The following is a 23,033-nucleotide window of genomic DNA, read 5'->3' as shown; positions in this document are numbered from 1 at the left end:
TCTTGTTCTTTATTTACTTTTTCTTATATTTACTATGATAGTTTACATTTCAGTTCAATAATTGTGTAGGCGTAGGCCTAAACGTTAAATGCTTGCAAATTACAATTTTGTTATGAAAATATTCCCATCACATCAGCATGACATGCAGGAGGTTTATGACGATATGATATTGATTTTAGTTGCACATCAAATGTGTGGCGAATAGCTTCGTGCTTTACCAAATGTTCACCTATGTTTATGTATGTAGGTTTACAGAAAATATCACAGAAAACCAGAGATTACCTACCACATTATCACAGAAATCCAGGGCCATGTTCAGTTGCCAAACGTTATCGAACGTTGCAGATAGAAATTCCATGAATAGAACCAATGTAATTCATTGTTCTACATGTCTGAACGTTCCAAAACGTGGCGTCCTCCTGAACGCCCCAGAGATTTTTCCATTGAGGGATTATAATTTTTTTGTACCTGAACGTCATTGCGCAACACAAGATGGCGGCGGAAAGTGAGAGAGTAGACAGGAGTAGTTACAGCATGGATAAAAGCATAACTCTTCCACCCAATGAGATCTTCAGGAATTTGGAAAATGCAAAGAGGTTCGCAATAGACATAGGTATACACTAAGTTAATATTTATATCGCTACTTGAATATAGTCACTTGTCTTGTTACTTTGACAACACAGCAGGCACACGAGAGGCTAGCAAGCAACGATGTGTGGCTGGCTAGCTAAACTAGCTGATTTAAGTACCGTAGTTAGCTACCGGTAGCTGCGAAGTTACCTTCGTGCCACTGGTTTGCCACATAAATGTTAGCTGGCTAATTAGCGTTTGTTTATGGGCTAGATAGCTACAGGCTTCTCAAGTGGCTAACTAGCTAACTAAACCAGCTAATTTGACCGCTGAGTTGTCAATAGTTGACTGATGGAATTATCTATCTCACGTGAGACTGCACAAACCTTGTTTTCCTCCCACAGGTGGCTCTCTGACGAAACTCGCCTATTACTCCACTGTTCAACACAAAGTAGCGAAAGTACGGTCATTCGACCATACTGCAAAGGTATGTGGTGTCAATAAACTTTGGAACACTGTCAGTAACCAACGTTAGGTCCAATGGAGCAGAGGACATAGCTAAATAAGAGCTTGCGTCCAACGTGTAGTGTGCTATTTAAGCTATTTACTCGAACAATAACATCAAATGGCAGTGTTCAATTGAGGGGCTAAAGTGATTTGCTGCCCAAGTGCACTGCTATGCAGTGTTATTAGTGTTATTACAGTGTTTAAGCCTGGAGGATTCATGCCAGAATAGTTGTGCTTATCTCTCAGCACACTGTACTGTTTAGTCTTAGGTCTCCAATGGGCCAACCTGATAAAGGTGTGTGAATGTAGCTACAGAAAAGTAAACTAACTAACCTTGTGTTAATTAAAGAGTAGCCAATATGGGATTGCTTGAGTGTGGGGTTTGTGGTAGACATAGGCCACTGATTCATGATGTTGGGCTTCAAAAGGGTGTGTACCTTGGGACAGTGAATGTGTAGACTTAAAAGTCTTACTGAGCCCACTCAGGTTGCCCTGGAGGTCTCAGGTCTGCAGTGTTGGACTGGTTCCTTATCTGTGTGTCCCTCTTTACCAGGACACTGAGAATGACCCCCTCTATGAGATCTCAATGCAGGAGGAGATCTTGGCTCGCCTTCACTTCATCAAGTTTGAAAATGCCTACATTGAAACCTGCCTGGACTTTATCAAAGACCACCTGGTCAACACTGACACCAAAGTCATCAAAGCCACCGGTGGAGGGGCTCATAAGTTCAAAGATCTCATAGAGAAGAAACTGAAGCTCAGGTGAGAAAATAAATATGTTGTTTTGAGGTATTTTCTTAAAATCTAAAACGGCTTTATTTTTAAAGACAGCTTGACCGGTATAAGGTTGAGCTTATTATAATGTAGCTGCGCTTCATGTTTTGACAAGGGTGGACAAGGAGGATGAAATGACATGCCTGATTAAGGGCTGCAACTTTGTGCTGAGAAACATCCCCCACGAGGCTTTTGTCTATGTCAAGCATGCAGACTCTGAGTTCCGCTTCCAGAACACTCACCCTGACATCTTCCCTTACCTGCTCATCAACATCGGCTCAGGGGTGTCAATCATCAAGGTACCAATGCCTGACACACATCTAGATCTGGTGTGACATGTGGCCTATGTACCAATTCATTCAACAAACAATATTTATTTCCTAACAGGTTGAATCAGAGGATACATTTGAGCGTGTTGGCGGAAGTTCCATAGGTGGGGGGACATTCTGGGGCCTTGGAGCTCTACTCACAAAAACAAAGGTAAAACCCCTCCTCACCCCCATGCTGACACTTCAAGCAATACTCTTTTTAAATAGTCAGGCTACTCAAATGAACTGAAATGTATAGTCTTATTTTCTGTTCGTTCTTGCCTAATATCTTGCCAATTGACATTACTGCAACTTTTTTATTTGTATTAACTGGAAGACTGCCCTCTGTACTTACAAGCTCTCGTTCTGAATAGGGTTCAGGGGATTTTCTGCGTTTAAAAGTCTTGGATGGGCAGTCTATGTCCAAACAGCATGCCCATTATTAATGTGCACCTTGTGCTGGGGACAATAAATGGCCACTCTAAAATGTACAGTTTTGTCACCCTACACAATGCTACAAATGTGTCAAGTTTTGAAAGAGCATGCAATTGGCATGCTGACTGCAGGAATATCCAGTAGAGCTGTTGCCAGAGAATTGAATCTTAGTTTCTCTACCATAAGCCTCATTCGTTTTAGAATTTGTCCGTACGTCCTCCCGGCCTCACAACCGCAGACCACGTGTTACCAGCCCAGGACCTCCACATCGGGCTTCTATACCTGTGTCTGAGACCAGCCACCTGGACAGCTGATGAAACTGTGGGCTTGCACAAACAAAGCATTTCTGCACAAACTAAGGGAAGTTTATCTGTGTGCTCATCATCCTCACCAGGGTCTTGACCTGACTGCGGTTTGGCATCATAACTGACTTCAGTGAGCAAATTTTCACCTTTGATGGCCACTGGCACGATGAAATTCTCTTCACGGGATGAATCACAGTTTCAACTGTACCAGGAAGATGGCAGACAGCGTGTATGGCTTTGTGTGGGCGAGCGGTTTGCTGATGTCAACGTTGTGAACAGAGTACCCCAAGGTAGCAGTGGGGTTATGGTATAGGCAGGCATAAGCTACCGACAATGAACACAATTGCATTTTATTGATATCAATTTGAATGCACAGAGATACCGTAATGAGGGGTCCCTTGTGACTCGGTTGGTAGAGAGTGGCGCTTGCAATGCCAGGGTTGTGGGTTCGATTCCCTCGGACTGGTACGGAGAAAGTGTGAAATGTTTTCACTCACTACTGTAAGTCGCTCTGGATAAGAGCGTCTGCTAAATTGCTAAAATGTAAATGTGTTGAGATGCTGAGACCCATTGTAGTGCCATTCATCCACTGCCATCACCTCATGTTTCAGCATGATTGTGCACGGGCCGTGTCGCAAGAATCTGTACACAATTCCTGGAAGCTGAAAATGTCCCAGTTCATCCATGGTCTGTATACTCACCAGACATGTCACTCATTGAGCAAGTCTGGGATCCTCTGGATCGATGTGATCGACAGCATGTTCCAGTTCATGCTAATATCCAGCAACTTTGTACAGCCATTGAAGAGTAGTGGGACAACATTCCGCAGGCCACAACCAACAGCCTGATCAACTCTGTGTGAAGGAGATGTCACACTGCATGAGGCAAATGGTGGTCACTAGGGCATAAAATTAACACCTGCCAAGTGCGGGTAGATTTAGGTATTGGCGGGTAAGAATGTCTATTTCACCAGACACGTTGGCAGGTGGTCAATTTGCATGGCTCTACAGTGCGAGCATTACCTTTATGAGTAAAAATAAATTATAATCTAATAAAATGTTTTTTTGTCACGTGCGACCTTACCATGAAATGCTTAGTTACAAGCCCTTAACCAACAATGCCGCTCAATAAAAAGTTTAGAAAATATTTACTAAACTAAAGTAAAAAAATAAACATTTTTTAGCAATAAAATAACATTAACGAGGCTATATACAGGGGGTACCGGTACCAAGTCAATGTGTGGTGGCACAGGTAAGGGAAAGGGGGATGCCTAGTCAGTTGTACAACTAAATGTTTCTTCCGCATTTAACCCAACCCTTCTGAATCAGAGAGGTGTGGGGCTGCCTTAATCGACATCCACGTCTTTGTCGCCTGGGGAACAGTGGGTTAACTGCCTTGCTCGGGCAGAACAACAGATTTTTACCATGTCAGCTCGGGGATTCGATCTAGTAAACTTTTGGGTACTGGCAAACGCCCTAACCACTAGTTGTGGAAATTTGTACTTGAAGGTAGGCGCAAAGTGACAATGCATAGATGATTAACCGTGAGTAGCAGCAGTATAAAAATAAAGGGGGTGTCAATGTAAATAGTCCGGGTACCCATTTGATAAATTGTTCAGCAGTCTTATGTTAGTTAGAAAAATGCTGCAGTAGCTGTTTTCAAAGTATTTGTGCTGTTTTGTTTCATAGCTGCTAGTTGAACAATAAGTATTCATCCTATATCCCACCACTGCCTGGCAGGGGAGCTGTGCGCACTGAGTGAAGTGCTGATACTGTAGATTTTTTTGGAGATGCTGAGAGCAGGCATAAAACTTGGTTGAATTTACTGAAGTCTACAAAGTGAGACTTTGTCCTTGTGTTTCTTGTCTATTTACATTGTTTTGTTCACAAGCTCGGTTGTTTTTCAACGTTAGTTTGAGTCTGCTGCTTCAACTAATAGTCAGATCTCAGATCTGACATGACTCCAGTGGCCCCGTTACCATGGTAACCTCTGCCTTAAACATTTGTCTCTGATATTTTGATTAAAAGACTGGTCACAAAAAATGTAATTAAATGTAACATACCACAGTTCTTGTTTCAGGAACATTACAAAGCATGGGCATCAGATATGTATGTGTATATGTGTGTGTATAAATATATATATATATATATATATATTACTGCTCAAAAAAATAAAGGGAACACTAAAACAACACATCCTAGATCTGAATGAATGAAATAATCTTAAGTACTTTTTTTCTTTACATAGTTGAATGTGTTGACAACAAAATCACACAAAAATAATCAATGGAAATCCAATTTATCAACCCATGGAGGTCTGGATTTGGAGTCCCACTCAAAATTAATGTGGAAAACCACACTACAGGCTGATCCAACTTTGATGTAATGTCCTTAAAACAAGTCAAAATGAGGCTCAGTAGTGTGTGTGGCCTCCACGTGCCTGTATGACCTCCCTAAAACGCCTGGACATGCTCCTGATGAGGTGGCGGATGGTCTCCTGAGGGATCTCCTCCCAGACCTGGACTAAAGCATCCGCCAACTCCTGGACAGTCTGTGGTGCAACGTGGCGTTGGTGGATGGAGCGAGACATGATGTCCCAGATGTGCTCAATTGGATTCAGGTCTGGGGAACGGGCGGGCCAATCCATAGCATCAATGCCTTCCTCTTGCAGGAACTGCTGACACACTCCAGCCACATGAGGTCTAGCATTGTCTTGCATTAGGAGGAACCCAGGGCCAACCGCACCAGCATATGGTCTCACAAGGGGTCTGAGGATCTCGTCTCGGTACCTAATGGCAGTCAGGCTACCTCTGGTGAGCACATGGAGGGCTGTGCGGCCCCCCAAACAAATGCCACACCATGACTGACCCACCGCCAAACCAGTCATGCTGGAGGATGTTGCAGGCAGCAGAACGTTCTCCACAGCGTCTCCAGACTCTGTCACGTCTGTCACATGTGCTCAGTGTGAACCTGCTTTCATCTGTGAAGAGCACAGGGCGCCAGTGGCGAATTTGCCAATCTTGGTGTTCTCTGGCAAATGCCAAACGTCCTGCACGGTGTTGGGCTGTAAGCACAACCCCCACCTGTGGACGTCGGGCCCTCATACCACCCTCATGGAGTCTGTTTCTGACCGTTTGAGCAGACACATGCACATTTGTGGCCTGCTGGAGGTCATTTTGCAGGGCTCTGGCAGTGCTCCTCCAGCTCCTCCTTGCACAAAGGCGGAGGTAGCGGTCCTGCTGCTGGGTTGTTGCCCTCCTATGGCCTCCTCCACGTCTCCTGATGTACTGGCCTGTCTCCTGGTAGCGCCTCCATGCTCTGGACACTACGCTGACAGACACAGCAAACCTTCTTGCCACAGCTCGCATTGATGTGCTATCCTGGATGAGCTGCACTACCTGAGCCACTTGTGGGTTGTAGACTCTGTCTCATGCTACCACTAGAGTGAAAGCACCGCCAGCATTCAAAAGTGACCAAAACATCAGCCAGGAAGCATAGGAACTGAGAAGTGGTCTGTGGTCACCACCTGCAGAACCACTCCTTTATTGGGGGTGTCTTGCTAATTGCCTATAATTTCCACCTGTTGTCTATTCCATTTGCACAACAGCATGTGAAATGTATTGTCAATCAGTGTTGCTTCCTAAGTGGACAGTTTGATTTCACAGAAGTGTGATTGACTTGGAGTTACATTGTGTTGTTTAAGTGTTCCCTTTATTTTTTTGAGCAGTGTGTGTGTGTGTGTGTGTGTGTGTGTGTGTGTGTGTGTGTGTGTGTGTGTGTGTGTGTGTATGTATGTGTATGTATATATATATATATATATATATATATATATATATATATATATATATATATATATATATATACTAGTAAAAAAAATCTTGAACCTGCCTCACTGGCTGGTGGACCAAAAAGTTAATGTTAGGCCCTGGGGGTCACACCTGATACGACTGGTTTTCTGATCAGTGGTTGTAGGGGGTGCAACAGGTCAGCACCTCAGGAGTAAATGTCAGTTGGCTTTTTATAGCTGAGGAGAGAGGGGGGAGAAAAAACTATACACACACACACACTTAAGTTCAAACAGGACACCACATAAGACAGGAGAATTTCACCAGATTGGACAGACTGACCTTAGCCCCCCGGCACATAGACTATTGCAGCATAGATACGGGAGGCTGAGACAGGGGAGGTCGGGGGACACTGGCCCTGTCCGACTATACCCCCAGACAGGGCAAACCAGGCAGGATATAACCCCACCCAGTTTGCCAAAGTACAGCCCACACACCACTAGAGATATCAACTTACTACCCTGAAACAAGGCTGAGTATAGCCCACGAAGAGATCCTTCACTACACGAGCCCGAAGGGGTGCAAAAACAGACAGGAATATCACGACAGTAACTCAAGCCCCTCAAGTCGAGTTTAGCGAAAAAGCCTCCTAGGGATGGCATGGAAGAGCGCTAGTAAGCCAGTGACTCCGCCCCAATAATAGGGTCTGAGGCAGAGAATCCCAGAGGAGAGCCGGCCAGGCAGAGACAGCGATGGCCGTTCATCTTTGCACCCCTGGCCCAGATTACACCCAATAAAAGAAACTACTGAAGAGATGAGTCTTCAGTAAAAATTGAGCTCTATAGGAGAAAGCCCTGCCTCCAGCTGTTTGCTTAGAACTTCTATTGATTATAAGGAGGCCTGCGTCTTGAGACCGTAGCGTACGTGTCGGTATGTATGGCAGGACCAAATCGTAGAGCTAGGTAGGAGCAAGTCCATCTAATGCTTTGTAGATTAGCAGTAAAACCTTGAAATCAGCCCTAGCCTTAACAGAAGCCAGTGTAGAGAAGCTAGCCCTGGAGTAAATGATGATAAAATGTTTTGTTTCTAGTCAAGATTCTGGCAGCCGTACTTAGCACTAACTGAAGTTTAGCATTGCATTAGTCTAATCTAGATGTGACAAAAGCATGGATTTGTTTTTCTGCATCATTTTTGGACAAAAAGTTTCAGATTTTCACAGTGTTAGGAAGATGGGGGGAGCTGCCCTTGAAATGTTCTTGTTCCACTACATGACAAAAGTATGTGGACACCTGCTCGTCAAACATCTCATTCCAAAATGATGGGCATTAATATGGAGTTGGTCAAAATATATATAGATTTTTTTTTAATGAAAGAAATCTGATGCCCATGCTTTGTAATGTTCCTAAAACAAGAAATGTGGTATGTTAAATTTTAATTACATTTTTTGTGACCAGTCTTTTAATCAAAATATCAGAGACAAATGTTTAAGGCAGAGAGGTTACCATGGTAACAGGGCCACTGGAGTCATGTCACGTGTGTCTGAGATCTGACTATTAGTTGAAGCAGCAGACTCAAACTAACGTTGAAAAACAACCGAGCTTGTGAACAAAATGTAAATAGACAAGAAACACAAGGAGGCAGAGATGGAGTTGCCCCCCCCCCCCTCCCTTGCCTGCTTTAACAGCCTCCACTTCTGGGAAGGGACTTGCTTCCGTTTAGCCACAAGCATTAGTGAGGTCAGGCACTGATGTTGGGCGATTAGGCCTGGCTCACAGTCTGGGTTTTCGGTGGGGCTGAGGTCAGGGGTCTGCAGGCCAGTCAAGTTCATCCACACTGATCTCGACAAACCATTTCTGTATGGACCTCTCTTTGTGCATGGGGGCATTGTCATGCTGAAACAGTAAAGGGCCTTTCCCAAACTGTTGCCACAAAATTGGAAGCACAAAATCATCTAGAATGTCATTGTATGCTGTAGCGTTAAGATGTCCCTTCACTGGAACTAAGGGGCCTTGCTCGAAACACGAAGAACCGCCCCAGACCATTATTCGTCCTCCACCAAACTTTTTACAGTTGGCACTATGCATTCGGGCAGGTAGCTTTCTCCTGGCATCCGCCAAACCCGGAGTCGTCCGTCGGACTGGCAGATGGTGAAGCGTGATTCGACACTCCAGAGAATGTTTCCACTGCTCCAGAGTCCATTGGCGGCGAACTTTACACCACTCCAGCCGACGCTTGACATTGTGCATGCTGATCTTAGGCATTTGTGCGGTTGCTTGGCCAAGGAAAACCATATTCATGGCTTTCCAGATGAACAGTTCTTGCTTGTGCTGACGTTGCTTCCAGAGGCAGTTAGGAACTTGGTAGTGAGATTGTTCTAGGTTGCAGACAATTTTTTTTTACATGCTATGCACCTCAGCACTTGGTGGTCCTGTTATGTGAGCTTGTGTGGCCTACCACTTTGCGGCTGAGACGTTGTTGCTCCTAGACATTTCTACTTCACAATAACAGCACCTACAGTTGACCGGGCAGCTCTAGCAGGGCAGATATTTGATGAACTGATTTGTTGGAAAGGTGGCATCCTATGATGGTGCCATGCTAAAAGTCACTGAGCTCTTCAGTAAGGCCATTCTACTGTCAATGTTTGTCTATGGAGATTGCATGGCGGTGTGCTCGATTTTATACACCTGTTAGCAATGGGTGTGGCTGAAATAGCTGAATCCACAAATTTTAAGGTGTCCACATACTTTTATGTATGTTCGTCAAAAGAGATCAGGGTCTAGAGCAACGCCAAGTTCCTAAAGTTTTATTTGAGACGACTTTATAACCATCAAGGTGAAATGTCAGATCAAACAGCAGATCTGTTTGTTTCTTGAGACCTAGAACTAGTATCTCTGTTTTGTCTGAGTTTTAAAATGTTGCCGCCATCCATTTCCTTATGTCTGAAACGCATACTTCCAGGTTAGGTAATTTTGGTGCTTCACCATGTTTCATCGAAATGTACAGCTGTGTGTCGTCTGTATAACAGTGAAAGTTGATAGTGTGTTTCCGAATGACATCACCAAGAGGTAGAATATACACTACCGTTCAAAAGTTTGGGGTCACATAGAAATGTCCTTGTTTTTGAAAGAAAATATCTCCCACTCCTCGTTCTGTTCTGTTTAGAGCCAGTTTGCGCTGTTCTTTGAAGGGAGTAGTACACAGTGTTGTACGAGAGCTTCAGTTTCTTGGCAATTTCTCACATGGAATAGAAAGTCCTTTTGTTTCTGGCCATTTTTGAGCCTGTAAATCGAACCCACAAATGCGGATGCTCCAGATACTCAACTAGTCTAAAGAAGACCAGTTTTAATCAGAACAACAGTTTTCAGCTGTGCTAACATAATTGCAAAGGGTTTTCTAATGATCAATTAGCCTTCTAAAATGATAAACTTGGATTAGCTAACACAACATACCATTGGAACACAGGAGTGATGGTTGCTGATAATGGACCTCTGTACGCCTGTAGATATTCCATAAAAAATCTGTTTCCAGCTACAATAGTCATTTACAACGTTAATGTCTACACTGTATTTTTGAATCAATTTGAATGGACAAAACATTTGCTTTTATTTAAACGTGGACATTTATAAGTGACCCCAAACTTTTGTGTGTCTGTGTGGATAGAGGTCGACCGATTATGATTTTTCAACGCCGATACAGATTATTGGAGGGCCAAAAAGGCCGCTACCGATTTAAATCTGCCGATTTATTATAGATTTTTTTTTAAATATGTGTGTGTGTGTATATATTATATATATATATATATACACACACACACACACACACACACACACACACACACACACACAGCTCTGAAGTGACAACGATACTGAAGAGTCTGCTTAAAAGACAAATACTCTCAACTGTTTGAATAATAAAAATAGAGTTTTTAAGTTACCTGTGATGAATGCTGAAAACAAAAACTGTAATTTCTATATGCCGGAAATCCTATTTTAATAATGGGCATGGTAAGAATTGACTACCAAAGTGAGAGTCATAATTCCCATGAAACCTTCTAGCAAAATCTGAAAAGCGGTTCCTTCATTTATTCCATAGGATATTTTTAGATTAACTTAAAATAAGGTCTGTGTTTGGTTTAGGCTTACACCACCTTGCCAATTTTATAACTGTGTAGATATCCATAGGATATAACTCTGATCAATATAAGCGAAGATACATTTTTTTTGTAGAGTGGATTTATGAAAATATGTTGACACGTTACCTAGTGAGATTTACACGGGTATCAAAACGCCGAGGCGGTTTAAGCACAAAACAGACCTTATTTGAAGTAGATCAAGACATTCTCTATGGAAGACATGAACGGTAAAATAACGAAGGAACCCCTTTCAAGTTCAGCCGCAAGTTATTACAGGAATTATGACGCGTCGACTATTTCTCTCTAAACCATATACCTTTGACTATTACGAGCCTGCTGCTGCCTACCACCGCTCAGTCAGACTGCTCTATCAAATCATAGATAGATCACATAGATCATATAATAAACCTTAGTTTCCGGATTTGACCATATTAATGACCTATCATCTCGAAAACATTTCTTTCAGTGACATACAGAACCGTTCCGTATTTTATCTAACGGGTGGCATCCATAAGTCTAAATATTCCTGTTACATCGCACAACCTACAATGTTATTTCATAGTTCCGTAAAATTCTGGCAAATTAGTTCGCAACGAGCCAGATTCTGTATACCCTGATTCTGCGTGCAACGAACGCAAGAGAACTGACACAATTTCACCTGGTTAATATTGCCTGATAACCTGGATTTCTTTTAGCTAAATATGCAGGTTTAAAAATATATACTTCTGTGTATTGATTTTAAGAAAGGCATTGATGTTTATGGTTAGGTACGGTCGTGCAACGATTGCTTTTTTTTCCGCAAATGCGCTTTTGTTAAATCATCCCCCATTTGGCGAAGTCTGCTGTCTTTGTTAGGAAGAAATTGTCTTCAAAGTTCGCAACGAGCCAGGCGGCCCAAACTGCTGCATATACCCTGACTCTGTTTGCAAGAGAAGTGACACATTTTCCCTAGTTAAAAGAAATTCATGTTAGCAGGCAATATTAACTAAATATGCAGGTTAAAAAATATATACTTGTGTATTGATTTTAAGAAAGACATTGATGTTTATGGTTAGGTACACGTCGGAGCAAAGACGGTCCTTTTTCGCGAATGCGCACCACATCGATTATATGCAAAGCAGGACAGGCTAAATAAACTAGTAATATCATCAACCATGTGTAGTTAACTAGTGATTATGATTGTTTTTTATAAGATAAGTTTAATGCTAGCTAGCAACTTACCGTGGCTTCTTACTGCATTCGCGTAACAGGCAGGCTCCTCGTGGAGTGCAATGTAATGCAGGTGGTTAGAGCGTTGGACTAGTTAACCGTAAGGTTGCAAGATTGAATCCCCAAGCTGACAAGGTAAAAATCTGTCGTTCTGCCCCTGAACAAGGCAGTTAACCCACCGTTCCTAGGCCGTCATTGAAAATAAGAATGTGTTCTTAACTGACTTGCCTAGTTAAATATTATAACATTTAAAAAATTCGGCAAATCGGGGGCCAAAAATACCGATTGTTATGAAAACTTGAAATCGGCCCTAATTAATCGGCCATTCCGATTAATTGGTTGAGCTCTTCTACAGACCTCTGAAAGATAGGGCACCAAGCCATAGTAAATTCCTCTGCACATGTTTTTAGAAGAAAAGCAGAGATGCCATCAGGACCTGTTGCCTTATTCATACAGGTGTGCTTGAAGACTCTAGTGACAACTATAAGGTTGATTTCCAACCTATGAACACAAACATCAATATCAATGGAGCCAATCACATTATCACACTCGACAGAGAAGTCATGTACAGTGCATTCAGACCCATTGACTTTTTCCACGTTTTGTTACGTTACAGCCTTATTCTAAAATGGATTTTTAAAAATGTAGCAATCTACACACAATTCCTCATAATGACAAAGAAAAACAGGTTTATAGAACTTTTAGCACATTTACAAATGTATTTTGACTAGAGGTCGACTGATTAATCGTAATGGCCGATTTAATTAGGGCCGATTTCAAGTTTTCATAACAATCGGTATTTTTGGCCACCTATTTGCCGAATTTTTTTTTTTTTTTACACCTTTTATTTAACTAGGCAAGTCAGATTAAGAACACATTCTTATTTTCAATGACGGCCTAGGAATGGGGGTTAACTGCCTTGTTCAGGGGGGATTTGGGGATTCGTTTTTGCAACCTTCTGGTTACTAGTCTAACGCTCTAACCACCTGCCTCACATTGCACTCCACGAGGAGCCTGCATGGCAGGCTGACTACCTGTTACATGAGGGCAGCAAGAAGCCAAGGTAAGTTGCTAGCTAGCATTAAACTTATCTTATAAAAATACGGACCGGTTCCGTATTTCACTGAAAGAAAAAAAACAGTTTGGTTTTCGAGATGATAGTTTCCGGATTCTTCTGCAACGTGACCCTAATGAACTACCTTCCAGTGCCTGCATTATAACATTGGCTGAAATAGTACTCACACATAACTATTTCATGTTTCTAAATGATTTCTTTATTCAGACGAAGGGTACTGCTATGGGATCCCCCATGGCTCCTAACTATGCTAATTTGTATGTGGGTTACATGGAGAAACAGTGTGCAATGGCTGTGCTCAATGCAATGGCACTTATAAATGTAGATCCTTCAAACATCCTCAAACAGGGAAATCGATCCCAATCAAAGGTGTTATCACGTGCACCACTAAGGCAGTTATTTATCTTATAACTTGACCTTGTGGTAAAAATGATGTGGGTAAAACAAAGCGTGAATTAAAAGTACGTATCTCAGAGCATCGTAGCACCATTAGGTGCAAAAACTTGACTTACCCAGTTGCGGCCCACTTTTTGGAAGCAAACCACTCGATTTCGTCTCTGCGTTATATTGGCATCGAACATGTCACCCTCCCTAGGAGAGGGGGTGACCTCGACAATTTATTGTTAAAATGAGAGGCTGCCTGGATCTTTAACCTAAAGACCCTTGCTCCCTTCGGACTCAATATAGACTTTGATCTGAAGCCATTCTTGTGATTATTGTGACTTTGCCATTGTAATTGTTTAAGCTTGTGTAGTCTAAAATGAATCTATGATCGTATGCTATCCATTTGTTTTTTTGTATGTTCTTTGTATGCCATTTTAATACACTGCTCAAAAAAATTAAGGGAACACTAAAATAACACATCCTAGATCTGAATGAATGAAATCTTATTAAATACTTTTTTCGTTACATAGTTGAATGTGCTGACAACAAAATCACACAAAAATAATCAATGGAAATCCAATTTATCAACCCATGGAGGTCTGGATTTGGAGTCACACTCAAAATTAAAGTGGAAAACCACACTACAGGCTGATCCAACTTTGATGTAATGTCTTTAAAACAAGTCAAAATGAGGCTCAGTAGTGTGTGTGGTCTCCACTTGCCTGTATGACCTCCCTACAACGCCTGGGCATGCTCCTGATGAGGTGGCGGACGGTCTCCTGAGGGATCTCCTCCCAGACCTGGACTAAAGCATCCGCCAACTCCTGGACAGTCTGTGGTGCAACGTGGCGTTGGTGGATGGAGCGAGACATGATGTCCCAGATGTGCTCAATTGGATTCAGGTCTGGGGAACGGGCGGGCCAGTCCATAGCATCAATGCCTTCCTCTTGCAGGAACTGCTGACACACTCCAGCCACATGAGGTCTAGCATTGTCTCTTACATTAGGAGGAACCCAGGGCCAACCGCACCAGCATATGGTCTCACAAGGGGTCTGAGGATCTCATCTCGGTACCTAATGGCAGTCAGGCTACCTCTGGCGAGCACATGGAGGGCTGTGCGGCCCCCCAAAGAAATGCCACCCCACACCATGACTGACCCACCGCCAAACCGGTCATGCTGGAGGATGTTGCAGGCAGCAGAACGTTCTCCACGGCGTCTCCAGACTGTCCCTTCTGTCACATGCTCAGTTTGAACCTGCTTTCATCTGTGAAGAGCACAGGGCGCCAGTGGCGAATTTGCCAATCTTGGTGTTCTCTGGCAAATTCCAAACGTCCTGCACGGTGTTGGGCTGTAAGCACAACTCCCACCTGTGGACGTCGGGCCCTCATACCACCCTCATGGAGTCTGTTTCTGACCGTTTGAGCAGACACATGCACATTTGTGGCCTGCTGGAGGTCATTTTGCAGGGCTCTGGCAGTGCTCCTCCTGCTCCTCCTTGCACAAAGGCAGAGGTAGCGGTCCTGCTGCTGGGTTGTTGCCCTCCTATGGCCTCCTCCACGTCTCTTGATGTACTGGCCTGTCTCCTGGTAGCGCCTCCATGCTCTGGACACTACGCTGACAGACACAGCAAACCTTCTTGCCACAGCTCGCATTGATGTGCCATCCTGGATGAGCTGCACTACCTGAGCCACTTGTGTGGGTTGTAGACTCCGTCTCATGCTACCACTAGAGTGAAAGCACCGCCAGCATTCAAAAGTGACCAAAACATCAGCCAGGAAGCATAGGAACTGAGAAGTGGTCTGTGGTCACCACCTGCAGAACCACTCCTTTATTGGGGGTGTCTTGCTAATTGCCTATAATTTCCACCTGTTGTCTATTCCATTTGCACAACAGCATGTGAAATTTATTGTCAATCAGTGTTGCTTCCTAAGTGGACAGTTTGATTTCACAGAAGTGTGATTGACTTGGAGTTACATTGTGTTGTTTAAGTGTTCCCTTTATTTTTTTGAGCAGTGTATTTCAGAGTTAACCAATGATATTAGGCCACACTTGGCCATGATTACAGACACCTGTGTGTCTTCTGACACTATATTAACGAGTCATCTCGCAGTGTTTGTGATTATACCCTGAGGAAGACAGCTTGGCTGTCGAAACGTTGGACATTACATTTTTGCATCTGAGCTCCTAGGGTGTGCGGCTCTCCCTTATTTTCAAGTTTTCTACTCCGCTAGCCAGCACCTCGCCTTAATAGGTGTGCGTTTCTTTTTCTTCTAGAGTTTCCGGATTCGACCATATTAATGACCAAAGCCTCGTATTTCTGTGTGTTTATTATAATTAAGTCTATGATTTGATAGAGCAGTCTGACTGAGCGGTGATGGGCACCAGCAGGCTTGTAAGCATTCATTCAAACAGCACTTTCGTGCGTTTTGCCAGCAGCTCTTCGCAATGCATTGCGCTGTTTATGACTTCAAGCCTGTCAACTCCCAAGATTAGGCTGGTGTAACCAATGTGAAATGGCTAGCTAGTTAGCGGGTGCGTGCTAATAGTGTTTCAAACGTCACTCGCTCTGAGACATGGGAGTGGTTGTTCCCTTTGCTCTACATGGGTAACGCTGCTTCGAGGGTGGCTGTTGTCGATGTGTTCCTGGTTCGAGCCCAGGTAGGAGCGAGGAGAGGGACGGAAGCTATACTGTTACACTGGCAATACTAAAGTGCCTATAAGAACATCCAATAGTCAAAGGTATATGAAATACAAATCGTATAGGGAGAAATAGTCCTATAATTCCTATAATAACTACAACCTAAAACTTCTTACCTGGGAATATTGAAGACTCATGTTAAAAGGAACCACCAGCTTTCATATGTTCTCATGTTCTGAGCAAGGCACTTAAACGTTAGCTTTCTTACAAGGCACATATTGCACTTTTACTTTCTTCTCCAACACTTTGTTTTTGCATTATTTAAACCAAATGGAACATGTTTCATTATTTATTTGAGGCTAAATTGATTTTATTGATGTATTATATTAAGTTAAAATAAGTGTTCATTCAGTATTGTTGTAATTGTCACTATTACAAATAGAAAAAAAATCGGCAAATTAATCGGTATCGTCTTTTTTGGTCCTCCAATAATCGGTATCGGCGTTGAAAAATCATAATCGGTTGACCTCTAATTTTGACCCTTTACTCAGTACTTTGTTGACACTTTTGACAGTGATTACAGCCTCGAGTCTTCTTGGGTATGACACTACAAGCGTGGCACTTGTATTTGGGAAGTTTCTCCCATTTATTCTCTGTAGATCCTCTCAAGCTCTGTCAGGTTGGATGGGGAGCGTCGCTGCACAGCTATTTTCAGGTCTCTTCAGAGATGTTCGATAAGGGTTCAAGTCCGTGTTCTGGTTGGGCCACTTAAGGGCATTCAGAGACTTGTCCTGAAGCAATGCCTGCGTTGTCTTGGCTGTGTGCTTAGGGTAGTTGTCCTGTTGGAAGGTGAACCTTTGCCCCCGCCTGAGGTCCTGAGCAGATTTTCATCAAGGATCTCTCTGTACTTTGCTTTGTTCATCTTTGCTTCAATTCTGACTAGTCTCCCATTCCCTGCTGCTAAAAAACATCCCCAACCTGGCACCAACAACCTGGTGCCAGGTTTCCTCCAGACGTAACGCTTGGCATTCAGGCCAAACAGTTCAATCTTGGTTTCATTAGACCAGAGAATCTTGTTTCTCATGGTCTGAGAATCCTTTTAGGTGCCTTTTGGCAAACTCCAAGCAGGCTATCATGCATTTTACTGATGAGTGGCTTTCGTCTTGCCACTCTACTATAAAGGCCTGATTGGTGGAGTGCTGCAGAGATGGTTCTCCCATTTCCATAGAGGAACTCTGGAGCCACCATCAGATTCTTGAACACCTCGCTGACCATGGCCCTTCTCCCCTGATTGCTCAGTTTGTCTGGGTGGCCAGCTCTAGGAAGAGTCTTGGTGGGTCCACAATTCTTCCATTTAAGAAAGATGGAGGCCACTGTGTTCTTGGGGACCTTCAATGCTGCAGACATGTTTTGGTACCCTTCCCCAGAAGGATTGTGTTGGTTGTGCCTCAACAGAATCCTATCTCGGAGCTCTTCGGTCAATTGCTTTGACCTCATGGCTTGGTTTTTGCTCTGACATGCACTGTCAACTGTGGGAACTTATATAGACAGGTGTGTGTGCCTTTCTAAATCATGTTCAATCAATTTCATTTACCACAGGTTGAATCCAATCACATTGTAGAAACTTCTCAAGGATGATCAATGGAAACGGGATGCATCTGAGCAAAATTGAGTCTCATAGCAAAGGGTCTGAATACTTATGGAAATAAGATATTTCTGTAATTATTTTTTATTTTATTTTAAATAGAGTGAGGGGGGAAAAGTATTTGATCCCCTAATGATTTTGTACGTTTGCCCACTGACAAAGAAATGATCAGTCTATACTTTTAATGGTAGGTTTATTTGAACAGTGAGAGACAGAATAACAACATAAAAATGCATGTCAAAAATGTTAGAAAATTATTTGCATTTTAATGAGGGAAATAAGTATTTGACCCCTCTGCAAAACATGACTTAGTACTTGGTGGCAAAACCCTTGTTGGCAATCACAGAGGTCAGATGTTTCTTGTAGTTGGCCACCAGGTTTGCACACATCTCAGGAGGGATTTTGTCCCACTCCTCTTTGCAGATCTTCTCCAAGTCATTAAGGTTTCGAGGCTGACGTTTGGCAACTCGAACCTTCAGCTCCCTCCACAGATTTTCTATGGGATTAAGGTCTGGAGACTGGCTAGGCCACTCCAGGACCTTAATGTGCTTCTTCTTGAGCCACTCCTTTGTTGCCTTGGCTGTGTGTTTTGGGTCATTGTCATGCTGGAATACCCATCCACGACCCACTTTCAATGCCCTGGCTGAGGGGCTGAGGGAAGGAGGTTCTCACCCAAGATTTGACGGTACATGGCCCCGTCCATCGTCCCATTGATGCGGTGAAGTTGTCCTGTCCCCTTAGCAGAAAAACACCCAAAGCATAATGTTTCCACCCCCATGTTTAACAGTGGGGATGGTGTTCTTGGGGTCATAGGCAGCATTCCTCCTCCAAATATGGCGAGTTGAGTTGATGCCAAAGAGCTCCATTTTGGTCTCATCTTACCACAACACTTTCACCCAGTTGTCCTCTGAATCATTCAGATGTTCATTGGCAAACTTCAGACGGGCATGTATATGTGCTTTCTTGAGCAGGGGGACCTTGCGGGCGCTGCAGGATTTCAGTCCTTCATGGCGTAGTGTGTTACCAATTGTTTTCTTGGTGACTATGGTCCCAGCTGCCTTGATCATTGACAAGATCCTCCCGTGTAGTTCTGGGCTGATTCCTCACCGTTCTCATGATCATTGCAACTCCACGAGGTGAGATCTTGCATGGAGCCCCAGGCCGAGGGAGAATGACAGTTCTTTTGTCTTTCTTCCATTTGCGAATAATCGCACCAACTGTTGTCACCTTCTCACCAAGCTGCTTGGCGATGGTCTTGTAGCCCATTCCAGCCTTGTGTAGGTCTAGAATCTTGTCCCTGACATCCTTGGAGAGCTCTTTGGTCTTGGCCATGGTGGAGAATTTGGAATCTGATTGATTGCTTCTGTGGACAGGTGTCTTTTATATAGGTAACAAACTGAGATTAGGAGCACTCCCTTTAAGAGTATGCTCCTAATCTCAGCTCGTTACCTGTATAAAAGACACCTGGGAGCCAGAAATGTTTCTGATTTGAGAGGGGGTCAAATACTTATTTCCCTCATTAAAATGCAAATCAATTTATAACATTGACATGCATATTGGGGATTTTTATGTTGTTGTTCTCTCTCTCACTGTTCAAATAAACCTACCATTAAAATTATAGACTGATCATTTCTTTGTCAGTGGGCAAACGTACAAAATCAGCAGGGGATCAAATACTTTTTTCCCCTCACTGTAAATTTGCAAACATTTCGAAATACTTTTTTCGCTTTGTCGTTATGGGGTATTGTGTGTAGGTTGATGAGGAAAAATTAATTTAATTCATTTTAGAAATGCAAAGTAACTGTAACGTAACAATGTGGAAAAAGTCAAGTGGTCTGAATACTTTCCGAATGCACTGTACATACAATCTTGCGTAGAGAAAAAAAAAACATTTCATTGACTTTGGTCAGCTAATCAGGTGTGTGTGTGTGCAAGTATTTATTTTGCAGGGTTCATGTCAGTGATTGTGCCAACAGGAGGTCCTCTTAAACTTTCAGTTGGCAACTGCACCAATGGCCACGCCAACCACCTAAGCCCCATTTTGATCCAGAAAAAAACATGGATGTTACAAAATAGCTTGGCTATCTGGTTTAAAGTGCTGTTTTTAAAACTACTGTACTCCCATGTCCTCCTGCTCTCACCTTCTAGAGATTTGATGAACTACTTCAGTTGGCTTCGAAGGGACAGCACACAAGTGTTGACATGCTTGTCAAAGACATCTACGGGGGATCTTATGGGTCCTTGGGCTTGACTGGGGACCTTATCGCAAGCAGCTTTGGAAAATCTGCTACTGCTGACAAAGGTAAAGTGAGAACAGAGCCCTTGCAGTACGTTTATTCTTTTGCCCCAAAACCTGTTTTTCATTGCACTGTCTTCAGGAGCGGACTCCCTGGCATGCAGTCTACCTGTGGAAGCTGGTGGGAGGACCTATAGGAGGACAGGCTCATTGTAATTGCTGTAATGGATGAAATGGAACAGAGTTAACATATGTTTGATACGTTCCATTTATTAAATTCCATTCCAGCCATTACAATGATCCCGTCCTCCTATAGCTCCTCACACCAGCCTCCACTGCCATATACTGTAATGTAGGTTAAATTCCTGTTTAGCACTAACAGATTGATGACTTCTTACCCAGTTACTGTGGCCTTGTCCCCTCTAGGCTGTGTGGTTACTGTTACTGTTGAGAAATAGACAAGGCAGACAGCCATGGAGGCAAAGCAAGCAACTCATTCACTCACTCTATTAGATCATGTTTTTAATATAATGCCAATAATACCTGACACAAACGGTCAATACATAAACCAACACTGTACTTACTTCAATGGGACCTTGGCTTGTTGTCTAGAGTGACTCCATGTTTCTGGATCTTCACTTGGCTGTATGTTGACATACTTTTACTTTTGTTTCCTCCTGAATTAGAGTTCTCTAAAGAAGATATGGCTAAGAGCCTGCTCCATATGATCAGCAATGACATTGGGCAGCTGGCATGCCTCTATGCCCGGCTCCACAACTTGACCAGGGTCTACTTTGGGGGTTTCTTCATCCGAGGACACCCTGTCACTATGCACACCATCACTTACAGTATCAACTTCTTCACCAAGGCAAGCCCCCCAATGTACCTCCTAAACAAGCATTTCTTTCTCAATCCAGGTTTTGCTCTCAGGTACGTTTGATTGAGCTCTAGATTTAGCCCTGAAAGAGCTTGATTTGATGTCAGCTGACTAAAATCAGGGATATGTCCCTTGGGCCTGGTTCAGAGCTTGAAAACCAGCAATCAAATATGCCCTGCTGTATTTACACAGTAGCATGGAAATGTACCCTTTTTCCTGAATTCAATGTATTCAGAATGTCTTTGGGTTCTGTTACACAGCAGGTAGACTCCAGTCACCTCACAGGTAAATTGTTTACGTTTTCAGAGACATTTGTGTGGTCTGTTAGAAAAAACTAAAACATTGATATGACAGGTTTGATTATATTGTCCCCATAGGCTACTTTTACATGATAGTATCTGCAAGTGTAATGAGAGTTAAAAATGGTTCCTTCTGACTGGATAAATTAACAGCTCTTTCTGAATGTCCTATCCAGAACCGATTACAGTTGAGGAAGAGTGCTTCTACCTTCATTAACTGACCACATGTCCACTGACCATCTCCCCAAGCCCCAGCGACCTTTACAACCCGAACTCTGCATAAGTAATCCTCGTTCTTTAAAAAAAAAAAATTGTTTGCAGGGTGAAGTCCAGGCGCTGTTCCTGAGACATGAAGGCTATCTGGGGACTATTGGTGCCTTTCTCAAGGGAGCAGAGGAAGACAGTAAGTCGATGTTTTCCTCTATGGAATTTCTTCATGACAGAAAGTGGCACTGGCAGTCATGCCTTATTACACTCTTGGTTTGGTGTGCATTTTCCTGTTGATGAGAAGTTCTTTCTTTTGAGTCGTTTTCACTGTTATTATAATTGTCACTTTATCTAGATCCTAACCAGTACAGTTGGGGGGAGAACTATGCTGGGAGCTCTGGCCTGATGAGTACCTCTCCAGACTTGAACCCCATGCAACGTGCACGCAGTGGAACAGTAAGTCCTTTGGAGAAGAAAATACCTTAAGGTCAGCTTTGGACCACTAGGGTGTGCTCATAACCCACTTGTTGCCATGTAATTTTGGTGACATTTCATTAACCATTTTAGCAATTCCCCCCCACCACCCTTTTATCTGATTTCTGAGATAATTGTAGATTTGATATTTTCTGTGGAAATGTCACCACCGCTGTCCTTTTTAAAATCCACAGGCCTGGTGTGACGACAATCTTCATTGATAATTTCATCTAACATTTGATTGTTTTCATCTCTTCTCTTCATATCCACCATATCTTACATCTCCTTTACCTACTGTAACCCTTTCCTCAGTTTCCTGTAAGTACTTCCCCATGCTCTGTGTATAGTGGTTTGATTAGGGCTAAATATTTCCTCTTGCTTCTGGCTTTGTAGCTCTACACCTGCCCTAACATTCACATTGGGTTAAATAAGGTTTCAGAGAGACAGTTGTTGCGTTAACTGCCAAATGCCAGCCTTTTCCTTTCACATTGCATTGTTTAACAGCGTTTGAAGTGTTGCTTTTAGTAGTCACTGTTTTGAATTGTGTTGTGATGTGTTATAACCAACCTTAAAATCACCTGTGACACTGGAGAATAGTAATCAGGTCTGTTCACCTTAGACATTGAACTTAAAAGCATACTCAAGGCACTGACTGGTGTGAGGAGTCCGTATAGGGTACATCTAATCTTTGATACTTTGATGTGTGTGTCGACTGCACTAACAGTGCACTTGTCCATGAGTGATATGGAGCTTGACACATGCTATTGTCAGCTCACTGACCACTAGGTGGTGTATTGAAAACGGTTATATTGGCATTTTTTGTGACGTTTGAAGGAGTCGAGTCGCTTTGGTTTCACTTTGATGAGTGCATTAGCCCAGCACTATGTGCAGTGCTTAGTGTGTCTCTTGTCCGGCTCCAGTTTGACATGTTGGAGATGGATCGTCTGGAGAGGCAGCTTGTGAACCTGCCCCTGCTGCAGGACCCGTCCTCCTACATCCCAGACACAGTGGACCTCTCAGAGGATGCCCTTGCACGGGAGTACTGGCTCTACTGCTTTGAGGAGGCCCTGGATGGGGTAAGAGGCAGAGCATCTTCTACTGGTCGATTCATCAATACACACACATTGCATTTGTTGACACAGCGAGTCCTCAACCTGGTTGCTTTTAAAATTG

At 43.2% G+C, this 23,033-nt stretch overlaps 1 protein-coding gene across 3 annotated transcripts in view; it reads left to right on the top strand.

Annotated features, from left to right (window-relative positions):
* The first annotated feature begins 471 nt into the window (after positions 1-471).
* Positions 472-23,033, top strand: part of LOC115207730 (pantothenate kinase 4) — a 30,092-nt gene continuing 7,530 nt past the window's right edge. Inside the window, exons 1-11 of one of the 3 annotated variants that reach the window (XM_029775166.1) lie at positions 472-613; positions 975-1,057; positions 1,631-1,839; positions 1,967-2,150; positions 2,239-2,331; positions 19,916-20,069; positions 20,690-20,871; positions 21,501-21,582; positions 21,742-21,842; positions 22,173-22,178; positions 22,781-22,936. In XM_029775166.1, coding sequence (XP_029631026.1) covers positions 493-613; positions 975-1,057; positions 1,631-1,839; positions 1,967-2,150; positions 2,239-2,331; positions 19,916-20,069; positions 20,690-20,871; positions 21,501-21,582; positions 21,742-21,842; positions 22,173-22,178; positions 22,781-22,936 — 1,371 coding nt within the window. In that variant the 5' untranslated portion in view covers positions 472-492. The remainder of the gene's footprint in view (positions 614-974; positions 1,058-1,630; positions 1,840-1,966; positions 2,151-2,238; positions 2,332-19,915; positions 20,070-20,689; positions 20,872-21,500; positions 21,583-21,741; positions 21,843-22,172; positions 22,179-22,780; positions 22,937-23,033) is intronic. The other 2 variants (XM_029775168.1, XM_029775167.1) reach the window with 2 other exon arrangements.

This window comes from Salmo trutta, chromosome 14 (assembly GCF_901001165.1).
Source record: "Salmo trutta chromosome 14, fSalTru1.1, whole genome shotgun sequence".
Classification (NCBI taxonomy): Eukaryota; Metazoa; Chordata; class Actinopteri; order Salmoniformes; family Salmonidae; genus Salmo; species Salmo trutta.
The sequence above is the reverse complement of the archived record's forward strand: the minus strand, read 5'-3'. Positions and strand labels throughout refer to the sequence as shown.